This window comes from Cygnus atratus, chromosome 2 (assembly GCF_013377495.2).
Source record: "Cygnus atratus isolate AKBS03 ecotype Queensland, Australia chromosome 2, CAtr_DNAZoo_HiC_assembly, whole genome shotgun sequence".
Lineage (NCBI taxonomy): Eukaryota > Metazoa > Chordata > Aves > Anseriformes > Anatidae > Cygnus > Cygnus atratus.
The window spans coordinates 73,161,182-73,183,907 of record NC_066363.1 but is presented as its reverse complement, the minus strand read 5'-3'; the positions used below and the strand labels follow the sequence as shown (position 1 = coordinate 73,183,907).

Below are 22,726 nucleotides of genomic sequence, written 5' to 3'. Positions count from 1 at the left end.
TTATGACCTACCTTCAGAGAAGGACCAAACATTTTTTTCTTAATACTCACAGTGCAAAGGGTCTGCTCGAGAGAAGGTTGCTTTTCTTCCTTCAGTAGTATGAGTAAAGGTAGATGGAAGGTTCCTTTCAACCAAATGTTTAGTGAACAGCGAAATATCATTATTCCTCACTGTCATGTCCTATATTCACGAAATTTTAACATTCTTCAAAGATTTCCACTAGAAGCGTTTTCTAGATAGAGATCAAAGACCACAGTCTTGCATGAACACAATGGAGATAGTCTACTTTAGTCCTATGTTATAAAGATATTCATAGTTTTGATGTAAAAATGAAAATACCAACATTCAAGGAAAACTGAACATTCACAGCAAGAAAGTGGAATTTGCAAGTCCGTAACTGTCTTCTGAATGTATTCGTATAAGTTCTAATGCTGATGTTAGTTGGGAATTACAGGGACATTCCTATATTATCTAAGCTAAGTCTTCCTTTTCTGTTTAATATTTTGACCTCACCTCTATTCCCATTTTTTAGGGATAAGTGCCTAATCTCCAAAAGTAAATGAAAATCATCAGATGAACAGAGATATATTAATCAAAAAGAGAATATAAAAAAAACTAAAAAGAACTTCCAAACCCCAAGATTTTTGACTACTATCCCATGTGAAAATAGAGAAGAATAAATTTCTCATTTTGTCAAAATAAACTTCAGTGTTCTCAACTGTTTTTCAGTGGGAGGCTACATTATTGGTGGCTTTGAATCCAAATATGTCTAAACTAATGAATGGTTTTCAGAATTCTCAACAGAAGCCCTCAAAGGCATGACAAATCTGAGGCATTTTGCAAATGACCCTTTTTTGACAGAAACATACTGTGGATTAATGCAGATAGAAATAACCATGGTGGATGAAGTTTAGACCATTACACAGGGACAAGCACTTTTAAAATGTCAATCCATAAGACCCTCTTCTTCTGTCTTGTTGTATGTGAAAGATTGACTTTGCTGTCTTATATTAATAGTTTAATTTAATTGGTGAAAGTAGAATTAAATTTATTATCTAAAAGACTGATCCTTCCTTACACAGACTTTGGAATATATATTTTAGCTAATTATAAAATGTTCTCATATATAATTCTTTTAAATAAATGCAAATGTCTTGGTACTTAGTAGTAAGAACAAGTGAATGATGGATTAAGACTTGTATTTTTCCCCATTTTAACACAGAAATTATATTTTCTGTTTTAACATAGTATATTTTCAGTAAGTATGTCTATGTATTATGCTTTTAGAGTGTGGGCTCTTTTTGAAGGTGAGCTCTAACACAAGTTCAGATCATATACTATTTAACACCATTATTTAAACATTATTTTCTAATGAGTGTGTCACTGACCCTGGATTTCACAGATAATGCAAGACTCATTGACTGTGCTGTGTAACAGCATTATAATTTGAGAGAAAGCTTAAATCAAGCTTGGGAAAGTTTTATATATACCAGTGCATTTATATTTCCATATTATTTTGGTATTTTATTTCCTAACCTCATTGACAGAAAAATAAAAAGGTTAGATTTTGATCAATACTGTAAAGACATTTTAATGTTAATTAAAAACAAATTAATCATTTCTTCGCATAGAGTGTGACAGTGTGCAATAACACAAACAGCTTTCTCCAACTTCAATTTCAGAGTTGCTTGAATTTTCATTATGACATAACAGTAACGTTATGATATAAAGTAACTTTTTTACATAACAGTAACTCATACTGCTCTTTCCACTCATTGTTTTATTATTTTTCAAAACAGTTAATGAAGCTCAGCAAAAGCATCTTTTATTATCTTACTTCAGCTGTATTTAGTTCTCATCCAGTTATTGTGTTAAGAAATCATGTTTAAATTGAGGATGTTACTGAATATTCAATATTTCGAAAAGCTTAATACCCCTTTATGTATTTTGCAGACAGTCCTGGGCTAGTGAGCCATGTTCCTGTTGGTGTTAGAATCCTGGATGTCAATGACAACCCTCCAGAGCTCGCCAGAGAGTATGACATAGTTGTCTGTGAGAATGCAAAGCCTGGTCAGGTAACTCTGGCAGTTTTCTTTCTCCCAGTGAGAAAGAATTGCTTTATTTGTTTAATGTCACATGTTAGAAGTTTAAATTGGGAACACGATCAAATTCTTTCTGATTTTATTTTCATAACTCACATTTGACTCAACTTTTTAAATGTATTAGATGGAAGGGAGAAGTTTGGGAATTTATTCAAGGTATTTTTCTTGTTGCTGAAAAAAAATACACCTATCTTCAGTAAAGACCGGCAAAACCTTAATCATGTCAAATAACTGATAGAATTTGAAAAGCCACTATCCTGTACAAAATGGATGAAGCAAATTTAACATCTTGAAGTGCCACATGGGAGCAAGGTTTCAAATGTAATTCAATGAAATGGCTGACTAACATAGCTGCTATCCTCACTCTTTGCATGCTGATTGCTCATGAGAGTTCAGATGGAAAGTCACAGTAAGGACGAACCTGTCTGTGCAGCATCATTATGGAAAACATGCCAAACATTTTTTTTTTCAAAGCGTGAGCAGAGGGAAGTTCGGAACTAAGACTGAAAAGCAGTCACATTCCAGCTACTTCTTCTGTGGCTGATGCATTTCATTGCAGTCCAAAGTTGTGACTTTACCAAGTTTTTTACCAGAATTACCTTTTTTTGCATAGGCTGAGGTTTTATCCAGCACTCTGTGCTGGTTATGCATTATTACACAGGTTGTAGATTGCAATTGTGAACTAATATCTTACCTAAGGAAAGGTATATTAGTATTTGTAATAATAATTTTCTCATCAATTCTTTAAAATCGTTGTACCTAAATGCAGAGGGGCAAATTTATGTATTTTAATGTGAGACAATTAAAATGCTGAACTTCATCAGATCGTAGGCTGACCGAAGGTATCTTGCCTCTAATAGTGGCCTCTAAAAGTTGACACCTAGAGAACAGTATAAGAACATGGCAAGCATGTATGATGCTTCCCCAAAGTACTTTCCTAGTCTCAGATTATTTGCAGTGGTTTATGTGTTTTTAATAATCCTTTAGCAGCCATCTCATATGAATTTTTCTATCTTTTCCTTCAACAAACGGAAACATTTGATATCTGCTACATCAATCAGGAAGGAATTTTACATATGAATTGAATGTTTCAGGAAGACCTGCTTCCTCTTTTTTTTTTTTTTTTCTCAAATCTTCCCATGCTATCTTCAATCGCTCTTTATTAGTTCTTGTGTTGAAGAAGAGAAAGAGCAGTTGGTCACTATTTATCATCTCTCTGCCATTCATAAATCTCTAGTATATTTCCCCTCAGCCATCTCTTGTCCAGATTGAAGAGTCCTCCTTAACTTGGACAGGCAGTGATAAAGCCATTCTAGACTTATGATCATTCATTCTGTCCTCTAAACTTTCTCCATTTCCTCTCTATTCACCTTGAGAGAGGAGTCAAGATTCAAGAGGCGGGAATTCAGTGGTTTGTAGCTGTTACCGTGGTTTATGCTTCAAAGTATATGATGATGATCTCTGCTCTGTTCTCTGTTCCTTTCCCAGTAATTTCTAACAGCAGCCATACTTTTAAACCACTAGTAAGCACTGAGTGCAAAACACTGCTTGTCATAATGCCATTAGAAGTAATGGTCAGCTCAGAAATCATCATTATGTTTGTGAAGTTAAGTCTTTATGTGTGTGTGTAATGAATTTCACCTGCCTTTGTATTGCCTAGCTACATAGTATTGGAAGGTCTTTAGTGTCAGCCCTTCTCTTTTCTACCTTGAACTCAATATCATAAGTAGATTTGGTGGCCTAATTATTCATACCCTTTATATAAGACACTTATTAATATACTGATGAACAAGTGGCCCAGCATAAATCTCTGTGGAACATCTCTGTTACCTCCTTTCCTTGTTTTCCAATTTACATGAGACCCCTATTTCTTGCCTTTTGAGTAATTTTTTGTGCAAGGATATTCCTTCCTATCTCATGACTGCATAGTTTTCTTCAGTGTTGCTATTGAGACACCTCTCTGAAAGCCTTTAAAAATCTAAGGTCTATCTATCAGCTGAATCACTATTATTAAACTAAAAATAACCTGAAAACCTCGAATAAAGCTAAATACAAAATAAATAGAACTTGTCAAAGACTAATTAAATATATACATTATATATATATATATCTTAAGCATTAATTGCAATTGGTTTATAGATATGTGGATATTTTAAAGTATATATAATATAAGAACAATGCATATGTTTAACATGTTAAAGCATGCAGCAAAGCCAGCTCAGAAAAGCCCTATTTGCCAGGGGTGGTGGTAGTATTGAGTAGCTAATGTTTCTTATTAACAAAGCTTTAGCTTTGCATATGGAAATATATGAGACAGATATTTAAAAGATAAATTAAGTTTTACTAAACAGCATATGCTGCAGACTTGGACTAGCACTATGTTTCTCTCTGGTACTGCTGTTCCAAGTGTGAATGACTCCTGACCTCTGTAGCACTGCAGACTGACAACCAAGACTAATGCTACCATGAAGGACTCCACAGACAGTAGTTTAATATGAAAGGCTAGATAAGTGTGCTGTTGCATTTTTAAACTGCATTAGATATGTGACAGACGCTGATTTTATATGCATTGCATAAAAAGGCTTCAGAAAAGACTGATACCCTTGTGCTGTACAGAAAAAAAAAAAAAGAAAAAAAAAGAAAAAAAAGAAGAAAAAGAAAGTACATGTCTCTTGCTCAGATTTTATTGTGTAGTTAAATAAAAATGACTGTGTTCAACAAATATTAAAGAGGAACAAATAAACAAGGATTGCAGAATAAGACAACTTGTCTTTTGCTAAAAAGTGTGTCCAGTCGAATAGTTTTGAATCACTAAAAGGACAGTATTTACTCTGAATTATCCATCATCTTGTTAAAATTATTTTTACAATATATCACTAAAGAACAAGTTCTGTCAGGTACTGCCAGGCATGTATGAGTCCTTTTTTCTTTCTTCAGGAAATCTAGGGAGATTAGCAGCCTAGCCCAAAAGGGGCATTTATCCCAGCACATGTATTTTGAGTTTATTATGTGCAAAATAAACTAACTGATAGTTCATCATTGGCAGACTTTTTGTGTTTGCTTGTTTATTTTCAGAGGAGGCGTCTACAGTGGGAAATCAGAGACAGAAGCTTTGTCTTCTGATTCTTTTTCCCTCCACAGCTTAATTTATTAACTGAAGAAAAAAAAATAAGAAAATGTACTTAAATGAACCTTCCTAAGGCATCTCACACAGAAAATCAGAAAATGTTTGTGAGAAGATAATTTCCATGCTGAAGTGATATAGCTTTTCTCCCTTAGCAGTCACCTTGTTGAGAAGGTAATTCTGTATCTTCAACAGTTTCCAGATGAAGCCTAGTAGATATTACATATAAAAGTAGATAAAGCAGCTGTGATTTGATCTTGGATGGTAACCAGTGTTGGAGAATTCTGAGTGCTAGAAATATACTGATTTTCTGAATGATTGTGAAATGTAGCCAATGGAGGAAGATGTAATTTTGCAATCTTCCATGAAGTACCATTACAAATGATTTTTTCCTTTGCTTCAAATATGATTCTTTTTTTTACTTTTAAGAAAATGAGAATAGATAGTGGCTTAAAAAAGGTTTAAATGCTTTGTTCTGAAAAGTGAAGGAGTGAAATGTTGACAGTTTTCCGAGCGTTTCCAAGTTCAATGTTTATCCTGGCAGAGTACGAGACAGTTATAAAGTCTCACTAGCTCTACTAGTCATACTGATTAAAAAGATAACATTATTTCTGTTTTTTTTTTTCAGAAGAATAATAGAAAAAGTTGTGATAGTAGTGAAATGTATTTTCCCTGACACTATCCATCACTGTAAAGTAACACACACACACACAAAGCACTTTTTCAGAATCAGGGTGTATAAATATTGTATTGCCAACAAGCACTGCCTCATCCTGGATGCCCTTCCATTTCATCTCTTAAGTAAGGTTTATGGCAGCTGAGTTTGTGTGTCTACATTTTTATTTTAATCAGCTGTGGTAAGGTGCATGTTAATGTCTGTTAGCAGGCCAATTAGTCGGCCTATTAATTAGAAAAGGGCTAGGAGTACCTTTGGTTTGGATGTCAAACTTGCACAGTTTTGTTCTTTGCCTCTAAATGAATGTCTTCAAAATAGAAGAAAGCAAGAACCTGTTCTGAAAGAGTGTGAACCTTTTCCTTTTAAGAATAGTTCTGACAACACTATTCTGACCTGTACTATTATACATACAAAGTCTATTTTCCACATGGAAAAGTATGATTTCTCTACCATCTGATGCTGTAGTTTTTACATACATTTGTGTAATCGGGGGATACTCAAATTTTCACATGTAAGATAGGAATGTAGACACAATGTTTTGTTGAGTTTTAAAATGCATCTTAATCACAAATAAATTTAATATTAATCTTGTGGCACTTGTGGCATTTTTTGCTGCAAAATGGTGTGTTCCTGAAGCCAGATTCTGAAAAATATCATGGAACATTTTATATAAGAGAGTGCAGCAGGGCAACGTTTATCTACTAGGCTGTCAAATGCATGTCATCTCTTGAAAATATACTTACATCAACTGTTGTTTTTGTCTTGCAACATTCATACCATTTCAATACTAGTAACTAAATATATGTATCTAAGAAAATGTTATATGTCTATTTTGACATGATAGTTGTTTCAACTACATATACACCATGTTTTTCAAAATTTAATACAGAACAACTGGCTTTTACCAAACTTTTCCCCAGTATTGCCAAGCCTTTGGCAAACTTCATGATTATAGACATTCAGATTGATCTTATGCTACAGTTTGGCAAAAAAAAAATTGTGAGAAACTTTTAAAATATTCTTAGCAGTTATCAGCAATATTGTTAATTGTCTAAGACATGCGTAGTCTATAGAATATACTGTCTTGTATACAATAAAATAACCATTGTAGTCTATTGGCTTTAAAATGTATTTGTTTTACTTCTCATGTGTGAATGGAGCTAGAGAACTGCGAACTGTCTTTTAGTTTTAAAACAGAACAACAAGCCCACACTGTTTATGCTTCAGATACAGTCCAGACAGACTGCAGCTGAACATGGAACAAAAAAAAACAAAAAGAGCCCCTCTCCCTTCCCTTTTTACATTTCCCTCAGGATATCTATCAGCTCTGTGCAGCACTCTGTGTGGGCTTCACTGGATATATCACAAGAACAACTTTTATTAAATTCTATTTTATCACTTCAGCTTCCAGGCCCAGCACGAAAATGAAAGCAGAGGTAGAAATATTGCTTGGTCACACATTCCAAAAGCTTAGCTCAGTTTTAGTGGAAAGTAAATTTTAAAAAGTAAATTTTAAAAATCATCAGGGCTTTTGAAAGTGAAGGTTTTACCTTTCAAAAATGCTTCTCCTGTACATGGCTGCTACATTTAATTCTGTTCCTTTTGGGCAACCCAAACTATACCCAAGAATGGCTGCTGTTCTTCCTCTTCTGTTATGTGGCAATGCAAAACTGTTTCTTAACAGGAATTTTAAACAGAGAGCTGATATTATATGCCTGCCATTTTGGTTAAAATATTATTTTTCCTAACTACAATTGAAGTACATCAAATTGTTAGGCTGTCAAGCAAGATGGTTCATTGCATAGACCATCCCAGTTCAGGCTGAATTTTCACTCTATAAAAATAAATGTTTAGGCAAAAATGTAATTCTGAAGGTCACCAGGAAGCAGTGCTGATGATGAAAATCTCTACCAGGATTGGTACCTGTACTGTATTTGAATGTCAGAAAGTATAGATGCTTTTGATACTTTTATCTAGCTCTGAAGTATGGTTCCTAAAATATTTTATGCTAGAGAACTCAAGCTAACGACCCAGTCATTTCATCTGTTGAATTTAGTAGCAGTCAGGTAGAAAATTAAAATAAGCAAAGTTTGAACATCATGCTGAGGTCAGATAATATATGGTGCCAAGTTCAAATTTCAGCATATTCACTGTCAATTTTTATTTCAGGTAATTCAGACTATTACTGCAACTGACAAAGATAACTCTGCAAATGGTGCAAGATTCCATTTTTCTCTTGATGAAGGGCCTTCTTTGAATCCCAACTTTACTCTAAGGGACAATGAAGGTAAATCAAACACAGACTTCTAAGAAGTGGGTCTCTGTTTTTTTCTGGGGTGTCTCAGTGAACAGAACAATTTCTATGCATTTCTTGACAGAAGGGGAAAATTAATCTGTCTTCACTGAACTGGTTGATAACAAGGACATGGTATATACAACATATTGTGAACTATGAATAATTGTATTCTATTTCTTCTTTATATTCCATGTTATTTTAACATTTATAGTTCATATATTCAGGAATGTTTTTAGAAAGTGGATTAATGAAATAGGTGTTGGCATTTTGGTCTGTTGTTAGGTGAATAGTACTGAGTGGGCACTTTCAAGGTTATTGCCTTCCTTAAAGGAGAAACTAAGAATTTAAAGGGCATAAAAAGTTGAATATGTGTTTGCATTTATGGATGTGATATCAAGAGTAGGTCTTTCAGGGCTTCCTGAGTGATCTCTTCATGCCCTTCCTAACAAAGTGTGCCTAAAAAGTACAAATAGAAAAATATAGCAGATGTGCCCCCAAGGAAAAGAGTCTTCAGAGTCACTCAGCCACATTTCTTGAATCAAAGAACCATCCAGCCTTTCCAGCAACAACAACAAAAACAACAACAAACCCCACGACTTCACTATTTTTGAATATTGCCTTATGGTTTCCATTCTACTGCCTGATGAAAATGAGAGTAAGCTTTAAATGCTTGTCTGTTCTTTCCTCTTGGACTCTTGTGCCCGTGAGTATATTGTGTGTTTTTGTTTGCACGCACGTGTGGAAATGTGTGGTGGTTGGCTTTGTATTAGTTACATTTTTGCAGTAATACCATGGAATACTTTCTGAAATCTTACAGATCACTACACATCCTTAATGACTGAGAAGCATTAACTCCGTTATTGTACATATGACACATACAGTGAGGTTTAAAATATTTTTCACAGATTTTTTGTATCCATTTTTAAAACCTTTCAGGAAAGGTGACGACATAATCTTCCTCAGGAATGTGTTCCAATATTTAACTATACTTGGAGTAGAAAAAAAATGAGTCATGCTGTTGGTTCGAACTAGATTTGTGGCCCTCATATTCTAGTTCTAAAAGAAATCAAGCCAATATCTGTCAATATTTAAACAAACAAACAAACAAAAACTAACATTTGATGGACTGACTCATATATTTTAAATATTCCTTAAGTGATGACTCCAGCCCTTTCCCAGATTGGTCCATCATTTCCACTCAGATTATGATGGAGCATTCCTGTATTTTTGCATTTGAGACTGATTCAAATATACTCATTGAGTATTACACTGTGATCTCATGTGAAAGACTATAACCACATTCATTTGAAATAAAATACTTACACCAAGCTGTACATTTGAATAACTATTAAAATTGTGTTTCATGATGAAGTGGATATTTTATGTTTTTGAACATGTTTAATTGGGATCTATATTATATGTAATCATTACCATTAGAAAAAGGCTGTGTTGTGCTTTAAGGACTGCATGACAATGTAGGTTATTTATCTATACAGATTTGTAAAAGGGTGAGAATTTTTCATAAATCTCCAATGTGGTAGTGCTATGCTTTGGATGTAAGCATGCAGGAGTAAGTAATCAATGCTTTCTTTTTATTTACCCAAGAGCTTTACCGCCAACAGCTGAAGGCAATGTGTGGAGCATCCTAATTTGGTTTTGGCAGTGTGCAGTGGGGGAAGAAAGTGGACTAAAGGTGGTCTTTAAGATAAAGACCTATTGTTCATTATGTTTTTCTTTCACCTAAGGAGATACAAAAAACTAAGCATGCATTTCCTGTAGCATCTTGCATAAAACTACTGCACAAACAGAAACTCAGAAACTCCAGAAATATGTTTTCCAATTTGCCCATATACTTAATGCAAAGACATTTTAGCTTAAATCATAACATGGAATTTAAGAGTAAGTAGCCAGAAAACTTTAAAACATTGGCACAATTTTATTCAGCATATGACCTTTTGATTCTGTTGCATAGACACTGCTATTTAGGGGGATCTTCTTTTGTGACGCGATCTATTTGTACAATGCAAGTGAAACACTTACAAAGTACATTCACAATATCTGGTTATGGCCCACTTACAACTTTCGTATTTATCATCTATCCCTATTCAGAAATTGAATTTCTGCTACTTTGTATTCTAGGAAATGGCTGAGAGATGGTGGGCAAAAGAGGTATTTCTTATGTCTGTGACAAGTTCACACTTTTGAAAAATCTTGTTGAGCATCAGCTGTTAAAATGGATCGGAGTGTTCCTAAGGCATGCCAGCTGCTATTTTTATTCCTGGATTTAATATTCCAATAATGGCTGAGATTCTGGTAGGGTTTTTTGTTTTGTTTTGTTATGGTGTTTAGTTTAGATAGAAATAGAAAAAAACATCAATAATTGCCATAAGAGAATTTTCACTAGTGTTTTGCAAAATGCTAAAAAAACGAAAGCTCAGTGTCAGATTGAAAGTGGTAGCCAGTGATAGCTGTATCCGTCACTGGAAAGCTATATTCCTCTTGCAGTTGTCTTTGGATCAAGTCACCCTCTCCTTTTATTTCTTCAGGACAAAGGATTCATTTCACAAAAATCTCAGTAGACATTTTCTTTCCTTGCTTTCATAATTCTGAACAGCAGAATTCTGCACTGACTTTGAGCCCCCATGTACTATTTCATAAATGTTCCTATACTGTATTATCAATAAAGCTGCAAGATCAAAAAACTCTACAATAGTGAACTGGATCCTTAAATTTTAGCACATATCCATGCACTTTCACTGAAATCTAGAAGTGTTGTGCAAGCATAAGATTTCATAATTTGTCCCAACATACCTGCATATACTACAGCAATATTCAGTCCCAACATGTTTATGATTCAGGTCAAAAATATTCCATGTCTTCAGTAAATGAAACAGATACTAAGCTGTCAGTCCATACAATTGATTGTATGACCAGTTAAGCTTATATCTCTTGAGCCTGAGCTTGTGCCTTTACTCAGTAACAATACGCAATGTTAAAGCTACAACCCTTGAGTACGCACCCTCAAAATACAGAGCTTAAAACCGTTAGGGGAGAATACAGGACTATAACAAATACACAGTCTAGCTGGACCTAAAAATTGGTTGGGTTACTTTCTGGATATTGTTGTACTTTATGATTTTCATTTTAAAGGAAAAAGGAAAAGACAAAATATGACACCTATTTCCCTACTGAATATCTTATGCTACAGTACATTCTTTGATGCTGGGTGAGGTTTTTTATGTACTGACAAAATAGTATTCAGAGACAGTAAGAGTTTAAGAGTGTGAACAAGAGGACAGACAGCAAAATGATGCAGTATCCATACACATGTAAGCAAGACAAGACAAGAGCAGCAACAAAATTTCTTTACTATACAAAGAAAATGCATTAGATTGTAATCATTCCCTGAAGTCTGTAATTTTAGAAAACAAACCCAGGGAATATGCTTTTTTGTCTGTTTGCAAATTGTACTTATGATGGCTTTTTAATGAAAACAGGTCTGTTTACAATTTATTAGGTCCAGGAAAGTGTTGTAATTTGTTTAAAAACCTTAACAGCCAAATACTTACTCAATTTTGAGGTACTTTTGTTACAGTTTGGATACTACAAGACTAGTATCCAAGATGCTAGTATACAAATACTACTAGACTTCTTTCACTGTGGTTTCTAGGATGTTCTCACAGATAACTTTGAGATCCTTTTAATTTGTGTGTAATGCCTTAAATATACAGTTTTTGCCTAATCAGAAAAATCTGCTACCGGATGTCCCATTTAAAATTTGCCTGGGCACTATGAGACTAAAAGTAACTTCTGTTGAAGAATTGGAAGAAAGATGAAAGAGCCCCTTGAGAGCAGAGCTTGTTTGTAGAATCATGGAATGCTTTGGGTTGGAAGGGATCTTAAAGATCACCTGATTCCAACCCCCCAGCCATGGGCAGGGACACCTCCCACCAGACTAGGTTGCTCAAAGCCCCATCCAACCTGGCCTTGAACACTTCCAGGGATGGGGCATCCACAGCTTCCCTTGGTAACCTATTCCAGTGCCTCACTACTCTCTGAGTGAAGAATTTCCTCCTAACATCTAATCTAAATCTACCCTCTTTTAGTTTAAAGGCATTCCCCCTTGTCCTATCATTCCACTCCCTAATAAGGAGTCCCTCCCCAGCTTTTCTGTAGACCCTCTTTAGGTACTGGAAGACTGCTTTAAGGTCTCCCCATAGCCTTCTCTTCTCCAGGATGAACAACCCCAACTCCCTCAGCCTGTCTTCATAGGAGAGGTGCTCCAGCCTCTTGATCATCTTTGTAGCCTTCCTCTGGACTCGTTCTAATACTTCCATGTCCTTCTTGTGCTGGGGCCCCCAGAGCTGAACGCAGGGCTCTAAGTGGGGTCTCACAAGAGCAGAGGGGGAGAATCACTTCCCTTAAGCTGCTGGCCACACTTCTTTTGATGCGGCCCAGGATGCAGTTAGCTTTCTGGGCTGCAAGCTCACATTGCCAACTCATGTCAAACTTCTCATCAACCATCACCATTAGGTCCTTCTCCTCAGGGCTGCCCTCAATCCATTCTCCAACCAGCCTGTATTTGTGCTTAGGATTGCCCCAGGCCAGGTGCAGGACCTTACACTTTGCCTTGTTGAACTTCATGAGATTCTCACAGGCCGCCTTTCATACCTGTCAAGGTCCCTCTGGAAGGCATTCTTTTGAAGCACTGAATTTTAAAATTACACTTTTTTTATCCTTGAAAATTTGTATTTTTTCCAGATGGTCAAGGTATAGTTGATATATTTGTCAAAATTCAGTAGTTTGATGGAAAAACGCATGTGAGCATATTTAACTGTTATTATAACCCTAACCATTAATATATAGACACATGCATATGCATAGTTTCTTTCACTGTCTGAATTTATAATACATATTATTCCTCTTTGCCTATTTTGTTACCTACTTGAGACCTCTTGCAGAAGTTACACCACACTTTTCAGGAATCTGGCAAAAGACTGAATCCCCAGAGAACAGATCGCTTAGGTTCAAGAGAACATTTATGAATTTTATGCACTGTATGGCAATGTTTTGCTGGTTTTGCTTTCCACCCCCCCAACCCCCCCCAAGATATATGGTCTATAATGGATGCTTCAATGGGTCTTGTAAATTTCCTGGACGGTAAGTATTTGTGCAGTGATTATACAAATTCACCCAACACTGCCAATAAGATTTGTACATTCTCTTATCTTTGGAAATTGCAACTGCTGACTTCTGAAAGCAGACAAAGTTTACCTTTACTTTCAGGGAAAAGCAACTCACTAGAGAATGCTTAGGATTTGTTCTTCTTTTCTTTTATTTCTTCAGGACAGAGGTTTCATTTCACAAAAATATTTACAGTTTTATTTTTCCCCTCTGCTTCTCAAAGATTTGGCTTTTTGAAAATTGCCCATTGATGGAGAATGTTTGGGAGCTGAAAAAAGGCAGGCTGATTTTCTAACACTGTCCTTTTGGAGATTCCTTTTTGTTAATGTTGTGGCCACAAGATACTTTAAAATCTACATATGTGGAGGCCTGCTTTTGTTTAAAATCTAGAGCACATGAGCCCAACAGCATCTGTATAAAATGAAATTTCCGATGTGTTCATCTACTTATGCCTGTGATGCAAATTAGCATTTTTCCCATGTTGAAGTTCAAAACTGAGTCCAAAAAGCATTACCTGGCATGACTTTTATTTATGAAGAGAGCAACATCCAGAGAGCAGTTCATCCTATGCCAGCATGAATTCCCCTGCAGAATTTTCTGTTTCTCTCTCTTCCCTGGTATGTACAAAATTCTTATCTCCAACCATATCAGCCAAGAAGTCCGTGGCAGGGCAGTGAACTGACTTTAGGACTGTTAAGTTGCAAATAAGCATGCCAGTTACCATATCTTCACTCCATGTCTTAGTTTCTCTAGAGCATCTGAAGTGGCAGGAAAGAAGGCCGTGTTGAACCCCACCCTTTGCAACCCGATTTAAGTGGGAAACATCTATGTAGTTCCTGCCTTTGTTCACATCAAAGATGTGGCATGCTCTCTCTGGTTCTTCAGTATTGCAACTTCCTACTGCCCTTCAATGAAATATACTCCTGTAAAGAAGATAAATTGTAACTGTAGGAGAGTTATGAGGAAGAGGAATGATGTCTGAGAAAGTGCAAAATTAGCATTATACATGGTATCAGTAAACACAAACCATAGAACATCTGTCACTGCAAACAGGTTGAATGCCAGCCTGAACAGGAGTTTTCACAGAAATGATACATAAAAGTGAAAAGGGAATTCTTCCTCAGACCTGTGAACATTTTTGATCCTTTTATGAATAATTAAGTTGGATCTAAGATTGAGCAGATAGATAAGTTAGTGCATAGTGTACAGGTTCAGTGCTGCTACCTCTTGGTGTTTCAGAAACCAACTCAAAAGCAAATAACTATGTTTCAGGCCCCAAATGTCTGCTAAGTTGCTTTCACTGAATGAGAAAGGAAGCCCATTGGCAGTAGCTTTGAAACCAACACAAAAGAAAAAAAAATATTTCCAAGAGTTATCAGTAAAGAAACGAAACAGAAATGCCTACCAATATAGTACTGCATAAACAAATTGACTGATCTCACTTTAGAAATGCTACTCATTCTAATATATTTTCTTTTGGTTTTAATTAATTATGACTTCACAGAAAATTTAGAAAAGTTGAACTGCTTATATAATCAGAGCTGAAAATTAAAGCATGCCTTAAACTATAAACAGGTTTTTACTCATTTTTTCCCATTTGTCTTGTGCCTGCCTGTAATTTATAATGTGTCAAAGGAATTCTCAAATTGTGAATAATAAATAAATTAGTATTCTCCAAAGTGCTCCAGTAGTCACCTTCCTTGGTGTTATCATTGTGTCTCAGCTTCTTTGATTTTACTCTGCCTTCCTGTCTCTTCTGAGTTCAGAAGCTCAATGTGAAAAGGCAGAGGTGATAGGAAGAGGAATGTGATAACAGCCTGGCATGCAGCACACAGTCTGGCTTAACAAACTGCCACATCTTCAGAGTGTGAAGAGCTGCTGCATTACAGCCATGCAGAATTTCCCATCTGTAACCTCAAACCCACTTGAGAGGATGTTCTTATGTTCTAACTTGCTGTGTGTGCAAAGCACAGCCCAAATATGAGAAGGTTTAGTGGTCATGAACTGGAGCAATATGCACCACAGGGAAGCAGATGAATCTTTCTTTCCCTATTGTTGTTAATTTCCCCTTAGCAGCCAACCCTTTCATCTCCAGCAAGCCCAGGTTCTTACCATACTTCTCAGGGGTGAAGTTCACAGTCTAAATCTGTAGAGAAAAAAGACTTTCCTTCCAGGCTTGGAAGAATCAGATCTGCAGTTTGCAGCATCCTAGTGCTATTGCTGCTATCCTATGCACTTGTGTTCCCTGAGTGTCTGCTGTATCTGTTTTCAGTTACCAAATGGCTTTCTCAGTCCATGATCCCCTCTCCTCTCTTTCAAACTAGCTTTCTTGTTGTAACATAGTATTATTATTATTATTATTATTATTATTATTATTATTATTATTTCCCTTAGTAAACTCTTTCCTAGGTCATCAGCATCTGTCTTCATACTTGGCTGCCTTTAGCTTTTACAGTTCGTGGGATTTTTTTGTTTCATGCCGAAACCCTTCTTGTAAAAGCTGCTCCTTCTTGTAAAAACTTCCTTCTCAGCGGGTCCTCCAGTAGTTTTTGATACAGAATGTAAACAGCTTAATTAAAAGATGGAAACAGGATACAGTTGGTACTGCAATTTGTCAATTTCTGTTTAAAAATTTAAATCATTATAAACAAAACTAAAATTTCTCTTTATTATTATTATTTTTATTTTTGTTTAATGTTATATATGACTTAAACTTCTCCTGCTCAGGAATCCTAAATTTTACTTTGTTATATTAGGTCAGTGATGTTTTTCTTTTCAGCTTGCATTTTCATCATTGCTTCTCTAGCTGTGTGATGATACTGGATCCTTCACTCTTTTACAGATTTATGCCAGAAGGAGGGAAAGAGGAGGTCATGCTTTCCTGCTCAGATTTTAGTACTGGGGCCTTCTTTGGATATAGGCACAGGAAGATTTGCATGTACAAAATTTTGTAGGATTTCATAGAATCACAGTCATATAGGTTGGAAAAGACCTCCAAGATCATCTGGTCCCACCTTTATTTTCATACTTATTCAGACAAGGTAAATGAACTGAAGTGTCTGGGGCTTGTAGACACTAACAGAAATAATGTAGAGTATTAAGCAGAAATGAAGGACTGTTCTTATTATTGGTAGTAACACTTGCTGTCACCTTTTGGAGTTAACAGAATAAGATCTGAGAATTTTTTTCTTCTGGGATGAGAGACATGACAGATGTTAATATTAATGCTTAGCTCATGGATACGGTGTCACTTATTACCAATAGGGAATTGCATTTCAGGCTTAGTCCTTGAACATATCTGTAGGTTTTTGAGGTGTTATTTCTGGATAACTTTGTTGTGTGATTGTCATCTTCTCGTTTGTTGTAACTTGAAATATAATTCCCTTAGAACTGCCATTTCTTTGAAATTGCTTTCCTTTCTTGCTGATAAGTGTGTCCTAAAAAGTGCATGTGGGAGTGTTGCACCTCACTAATGACTTCAGTGGGATTTCTAGGTGACCACTCAGACTTTAGCTTATTTTGGCAGTATTGGTGCTGAGGGAGAAAACAAAGAACAACCCCAAACGAAAACCAGGACTGGTCCCATTATCTTGCAATGAAACTTAATAACACAGGCTGGCTGTGAACATTATATAGCAGTTGGCCTTGTACCTCCTCTGGACCCCGAGCAGTACCCAATGGACCTTAGATTTCGTTATTATGTTTCTTTTCGGAGTTTATGAAATATTATGAAATCTGTAATTGCAGCCCAACAGAGCAGTGGTATTACCATAGCATGAAAGGAAGCTATGTGGTACAGAGTGTAGCACAAGGCTGTTTAGGGATGCTTAAGGACCTGCAGGCTGTTGGAATAACACTGAAGCACTGTGTAAAGTGGGAGGAGTAAACTTGTGCATGCTTGTCCACACTGCTTGCTGGGAGGGTTGCTGGTATATGCTGTTACCTCAGGTTGTGGCTAGGTTTTATGTGAGAGTCCTAGTTGGTCCAGACCAACAGAACACCAGGGAGAGTGCTAAAATTCAGCAGTGTGAGTGATCACTGTTCCCGGGATCACACTCACTCCCCGCCCTTGTTTTGTTTAACAGCCTGCAAGTTCAGGAGATGAAAAGAGAAATTGTAGAGAGAAGTTCTGCTAATAAGCTGTTACAAGGAGCATTTCAAGAGAGGGAAGGAATTATAAATTGGATGCTGAACAACCAGAAAGTCACTGGAGTTTTTAATGTATATGGGGGAGATGATGAAGAGTTTCTTTCTGAATGTAGAAGAACAGAAGCAGCAGTCATCACCTAGTGTGTATAATGAGAACATTAATTTCTTTTTATGCAAAATATGTATTCATTTGAAATTCTGTACTAATCACAAATATATGTGTTTATTTCTGCTCTTGGGATGTTTCTGGAGCTCAATCTGCTACTGCTTTGGCAGCTGACAGACAGACCAACTACAGGTCATTTTGTATTCTGTGGTGGTTTCCCTGTTTGAACCCTTGAAGATTTTTATCGATGTCCTCCAGCAGTATTAGGGAAGTTGGGACTGACAGTCTAACATTAAAAAATAGAGTGAGTGGCAAATGGGAAAGATATTATAAAAAAAGCAAGCCAAGAGGTTTTTTTTTTTTTTATGCAACATTAAGTAGCAGAAAGATAAAACAGCTGCTTACTTTGCCCCCTAACTTTACCAATATATGTCCCGAAAAATTAAAAGCCATGCAGACAATCTACCTGTTTGTAGTCTGTGGTCTGTAAGGTTATGGGTTTGTTTTAGGAGTATTTAAAATACATCAAGTGAGATTGTTCAGGTACTGCATTTAATTAGATCATATGTGTATCAAAGAACAAGCTGTTTCAATTTTCTTAAGTTAGACTTAGGACTTTTCCATATATTTTAGAATTAGATCAGGAAAGCCTAGTAAGACTTCGATGGTGGGCACAATCTGTAATCGCGGCCTTAAGGCTACTACTACTCACTCTGCTTTAGGGAAGAATTTTCTTTACAAAATAAATGCAATCTGAATCTGTGTTATCAGGCTTAATTTCTTCAGTCATTTGACTCCTTTATAAAACAGAACAATTTCCTTCCTAGTCTAGGTGCTGAATAATCTGGAAATAATTTATTTCTTAACAATAATATGATGAAAAATTTAAGCATTGCTGAGAACACCATGGTATGTTTTATGAGGTTATAAAGACCCAGATTAAGCAAGAGAAGAATTAAAATTTAATAGAATGTTTATAAGAAAAATATAAATATTTCTGCATATCATATGCTTTAGGTATACAGGAATCATTTCCACAACCCTATGTCAAATGAAAACCCTGACTTAATATATATCTTTTCATCATCTCTGTGTTGGAGTTCTTCTACGGACTATTGAAAATACTTTTACTTTGGAATATGTGTGTACCAAAAGTATTTTATCTGTGGAAATAACATTTTCATAATGGTCTCCAGTTTTACGTGGTGTATCTGTGGGCTCTTATTCAAGGGCCAGTACTTTTAAAGTGGCAACAACAAACTGAAATGAAATTTTAAACATATGAAATTATGATGTAAATATATTATCATAGCATTTCTTCCTCTGCACTCTCTTTATGCCCCTTAAATTTCTTGGACTTGAAGGGACGTGTGGCAGTTTACCATCCCAATTAGTGCCCATAAATGCTCTTGCAGTGTGTGTGTAGTAGCATTGGTATTCTCATTGACTGTAATATATGCCAGATGGATCTGTAGGTAACATAATGGTGACAAAATGTTGCATCACTTTCTCTCGCCTTTCCTTACCTACCTTTGACCTTTACTGGTTTAGAACAACTAGTATCTGCTCTCTCCCTCTCCGTTCCCCATTCCCCTTCCCTCCCCCATTCCCTTTCCCTCTCCCATTCTCTTTTCTTCTCCCTCTCCCTCTCCCTCTCCATCTCCCTCTCCATCTCCCTCCTTAACTACATCTTCGTCTTGACCTCCCTACAGCATGAGTCCTTTCAAATATTTTCTGAAAGCTTGGGTGATCTATAAAATCTATCACAAACAGCAAAATGTGAAAGTTTTATTTTAACTTTTACTAAAGACATTTTAACTTTAATTTAACAATCAAAAGGACTTTATGTTGATGAATTCCACAACAGATATTCTTAAATTTCCTGGTATTCACATTTACAGGTGATATACACAGCATATCATAGGATTAAAACACTTGAAAACTGGGCCCAAAATGTTTGCCAAAGTTCACTTAGACTCTAAGGCATGAGCATAAAAAATCTTATTTATGCAATTCCAGTTACTTTGCCCTGTCTTCTCTTCGTCCTCCATTGGCCAGAAATGCTTCCCAATAAATTTAAATCTAGATTATGCATTTTCACAGATTAGGATTGTGCAATTCTAAAATGCCCAATGCTTCTACTGGATAGGAAACAGTTAATAACATTTTTCATTTTTGCTTCATTAAGATTTTTTTTTGATACCGTAGATAACACAGCCAGTATCCTGACTAGGAGAAGGAAATACAGTCGAACTACTCAAGATATCTATTACCTCCCGGTTTTGATTTCTGATGGTGGAGTGCCCCCTCTCAGCAGCAGCAGTACTCTCACAATTAGGGTTTGTGCTTGTGAGAGAGACGGACGAGTGAGAACTTGCCATGCTGAAGCTTTTCTCTCCTCAGCTGGGTTGAGCACAGGAGCTTTAATTGCAATCCTGCTCTGTGTTGTCATTCTTCTTGGTAAGTCATTTTCAATATTAAGTACTGCCATCCTTCCACTGGCTGTCTGAATGAGACAGGGCAGAAATTTTTAATATGATATGTTTTTGATCCTGAAGCTGCCTGGTAGTAGAAGGTAATTAGAAACACATAGCTGTAATTAGGGGGGAAAGGTTTAGCTAAAATTTGTAGGAAAAATGCCTTTAAAGTACATTATTGAATACTTGGAATCCACTAGAAATAGTTTTTCAGAGGTTATCAAGTAATTAGCACTGCAGATAATTTTTTCTGTAATTTGGAAAGATTTCAAAAAGCCACTGACTCTAATTCCATGTCTGAAACAGTGTGAAAAATTATAGAAGAGAGATGAGGAAAGCTTTTTGAAATGCATTACACTGTAAGAAGCACCATTAGCACTGTACAAAAGCCATTTCTTAATTACCTTTGTGGGATAAGCTGATAGCAATGCACAGCATAATCCACAGAGGCAAGGGACATATGAGACAATATGATGACTCCATTAGATAAATGTCCTTGCAAGTGCATTTTCTTTCCACTTTTTTTTTTTCTTTCTTTCCCCCCCCGGCCAATTTCAATGTTACCCATTAGTTAATGTTCTTTTATTTATTTATTTATTTATTTACTTATTTATTTATTGTGGCAGAGGCACAACTTGCTAGGTACATATTCCTGTACTATTTATGTGCCTTTCTACATTCGAATAGAGATGGCAAGAAATAATGTGAATTGCACTGTGACTCACATAGGAGATTTTGAGGATTTTTTTTCTGAATGCTCTACATTTTCTAAAGACTACTTTCATCACAGCTTACTTCAGAGCTTCTTTATCTAAAAAGTGTTTTAAAATGTATAGTAATATATTCAGTTTTAAATCTTGTATTTTATCATACAAGATTGAACATTCATAAGAGAAAAAATAAAGCTTTTACATTTTAATTAGATATATATGCTGAATATTGGTCTCCATGAAGCTCTGAAAGCCCTTAACAATGCTTCTGAAAAATGTCAGCCTTAGTTACTCATTTCTCATTTACTGAAGAGTGTTATCCCCTTTTGTGTTCTTTATGAGATTCCTAATAATCTAACCAGTGGATTTCATTATTGGCTCAAAAAACACTAGCAATTCCCACAGAGGAAACGCACACTAGAAGAGTGCTCTTTACTGTCCCTTTGGAAGACCAGGCTGTATTGGAAGTTTCTAATTTTACAATAGCACTATTAATTTTCTCCTTGGTTGTCTGTTGTCTACCTGTTACACTTTGGCAGGTTGCTATGTTAAAAAACAGCTGTATAGATTTCATGGGTCATTTCCAGGCTTGCAGTAATCTATCTTCATGTAACAAACACATTATACCTCAAAGGTAGTGCTCACTTAGGACTATAAGTAGGCTCTTTTCCAAATTGAACATGTGCCTGATGTAATGATACTCCAGTTCAAGGCCAGCATAATAATACCAGAATGCAAATATTAGCCTGAAAGGATTACACTTCTGTATTCATGACTTAGTATCTGCTATTTCTGTAGCATATATCTACTTACTTTGAATGTAAACCTTAAACCTAATCTAATATCTGCAGTTTTCTCTTTAGCAATTGTGGTCCTTTTCATCACCCTAAGACGTAGCAAGAAGGAGCCCTTGATCATTTCAGAAGAAGATGTCCGAGAAAATGTTGTGACATACGATGATGAGGGCGGTGGGGAAGAAGACACAGAAGCATTTGACATCACAGCACTGCGTAATCCATCAGCTGCTGAGGAACTAAAATATCGGAGGGATGTTCGTCCTGAAGTGAAGCCTGCGCCCAGGCATCATCCCTCTTCAAGCCTCGACAGTGTAGATGTTCAGGAGTTCATTAAACAAAGACTGGCAGAGGCTGATTTGGACCCCAGTGTGCCCCCATACGACTCCCTACAGACATATGCCTATGAGGGTCATAGATCAGAAACTGGATCTATCAGCTCTCTGGATTCAGTCACAACACACTCTGACCAGGATTATAATTACCTTGGTGACTGGGGGCCTGAGTTCAAGAAGCTAGCTGAACTCTATGGGCAAATAGAATCAGAAAGAACAACTTAGTTGTAATTCCCAGAACAACTGGAGATAGAACGACAGCAACAGTAACAACAAATGAATACAGTACTTGGAACTGAGCAAGTTGTACACAGTTACTGTAGAACAAGTGCCCTTTTCATATTTGAAACTGGGTTCTCCAACTGGAAGAAAGTCAAATTTGAAAAATACAGAAAAAAGAAGCTATTGTCCCTTGTGTATATTTTTTAATTGCTCAATAAAGTCTGTGGTACCATATCTGTAACAGTACCTAAAGTAAAGCCAAGCAATGACACTTTCATTGCAATATGCTTAACATCTCCAAGCTATAGTAAGTTATGGTCATGCCTGTATAGGAAGATAGCTGATGGAAGAGCGAATTTCTTGCAGGTGGTTTTGATGTTGCATTTCTAGCTGTGCTCTAGGCCTTGTGATCCCAGTGTGAGGTAGCCAGTGGGGTTTACTATCAGTGTTAGAAGTTCTAAGAGTCAGTTTCCTTTAACAGAAGGGATAGGCCACACCTGTCCTCTTAAATAAATGGTCCTTTGACAGTTTACTCTTACTGAATTAGCAGG

General features: G+C 36.2%; 1 protein-coding gene across 2 annotated transcripts in view; it reads left to right on the top strand.

Moving 5' to 3' along the window:
* Positions 1 to 22,178, top strand: part of CDH18 (cadherin 18) — a 188,125-nt gene extending 165,947 nt beyond the window's left edge. The window contains exons 8-11 of one of the 2 annotated variants that reach the window (XM_035561665.1): positions 1,954 to 2,075; positions 8,072 to 8,189; positions 19,846 to 20,097; positions 21,688 to 22,178. In XM_035561665.1, coding sequence (XP_035417558.1) covers positions 1,954 to 2,075; positions 8,072 to 8,189; positions 19,846 to 20,097; positions 21,688 to 22,178 — 983 coding nt within the window. Of the gene's footprint in view, positions 1 to 1,953; positions 2,076 to 8,071; positions 8,190 to 19,845; positions 20,098 to 21,675 lie in introns of both variants that reach the window. The other variant, XM_050708724.1, reaches the window with a different exon arrangement.
* Positions 22,179 to 22,726: the final 548 nt, after the last annotated feature.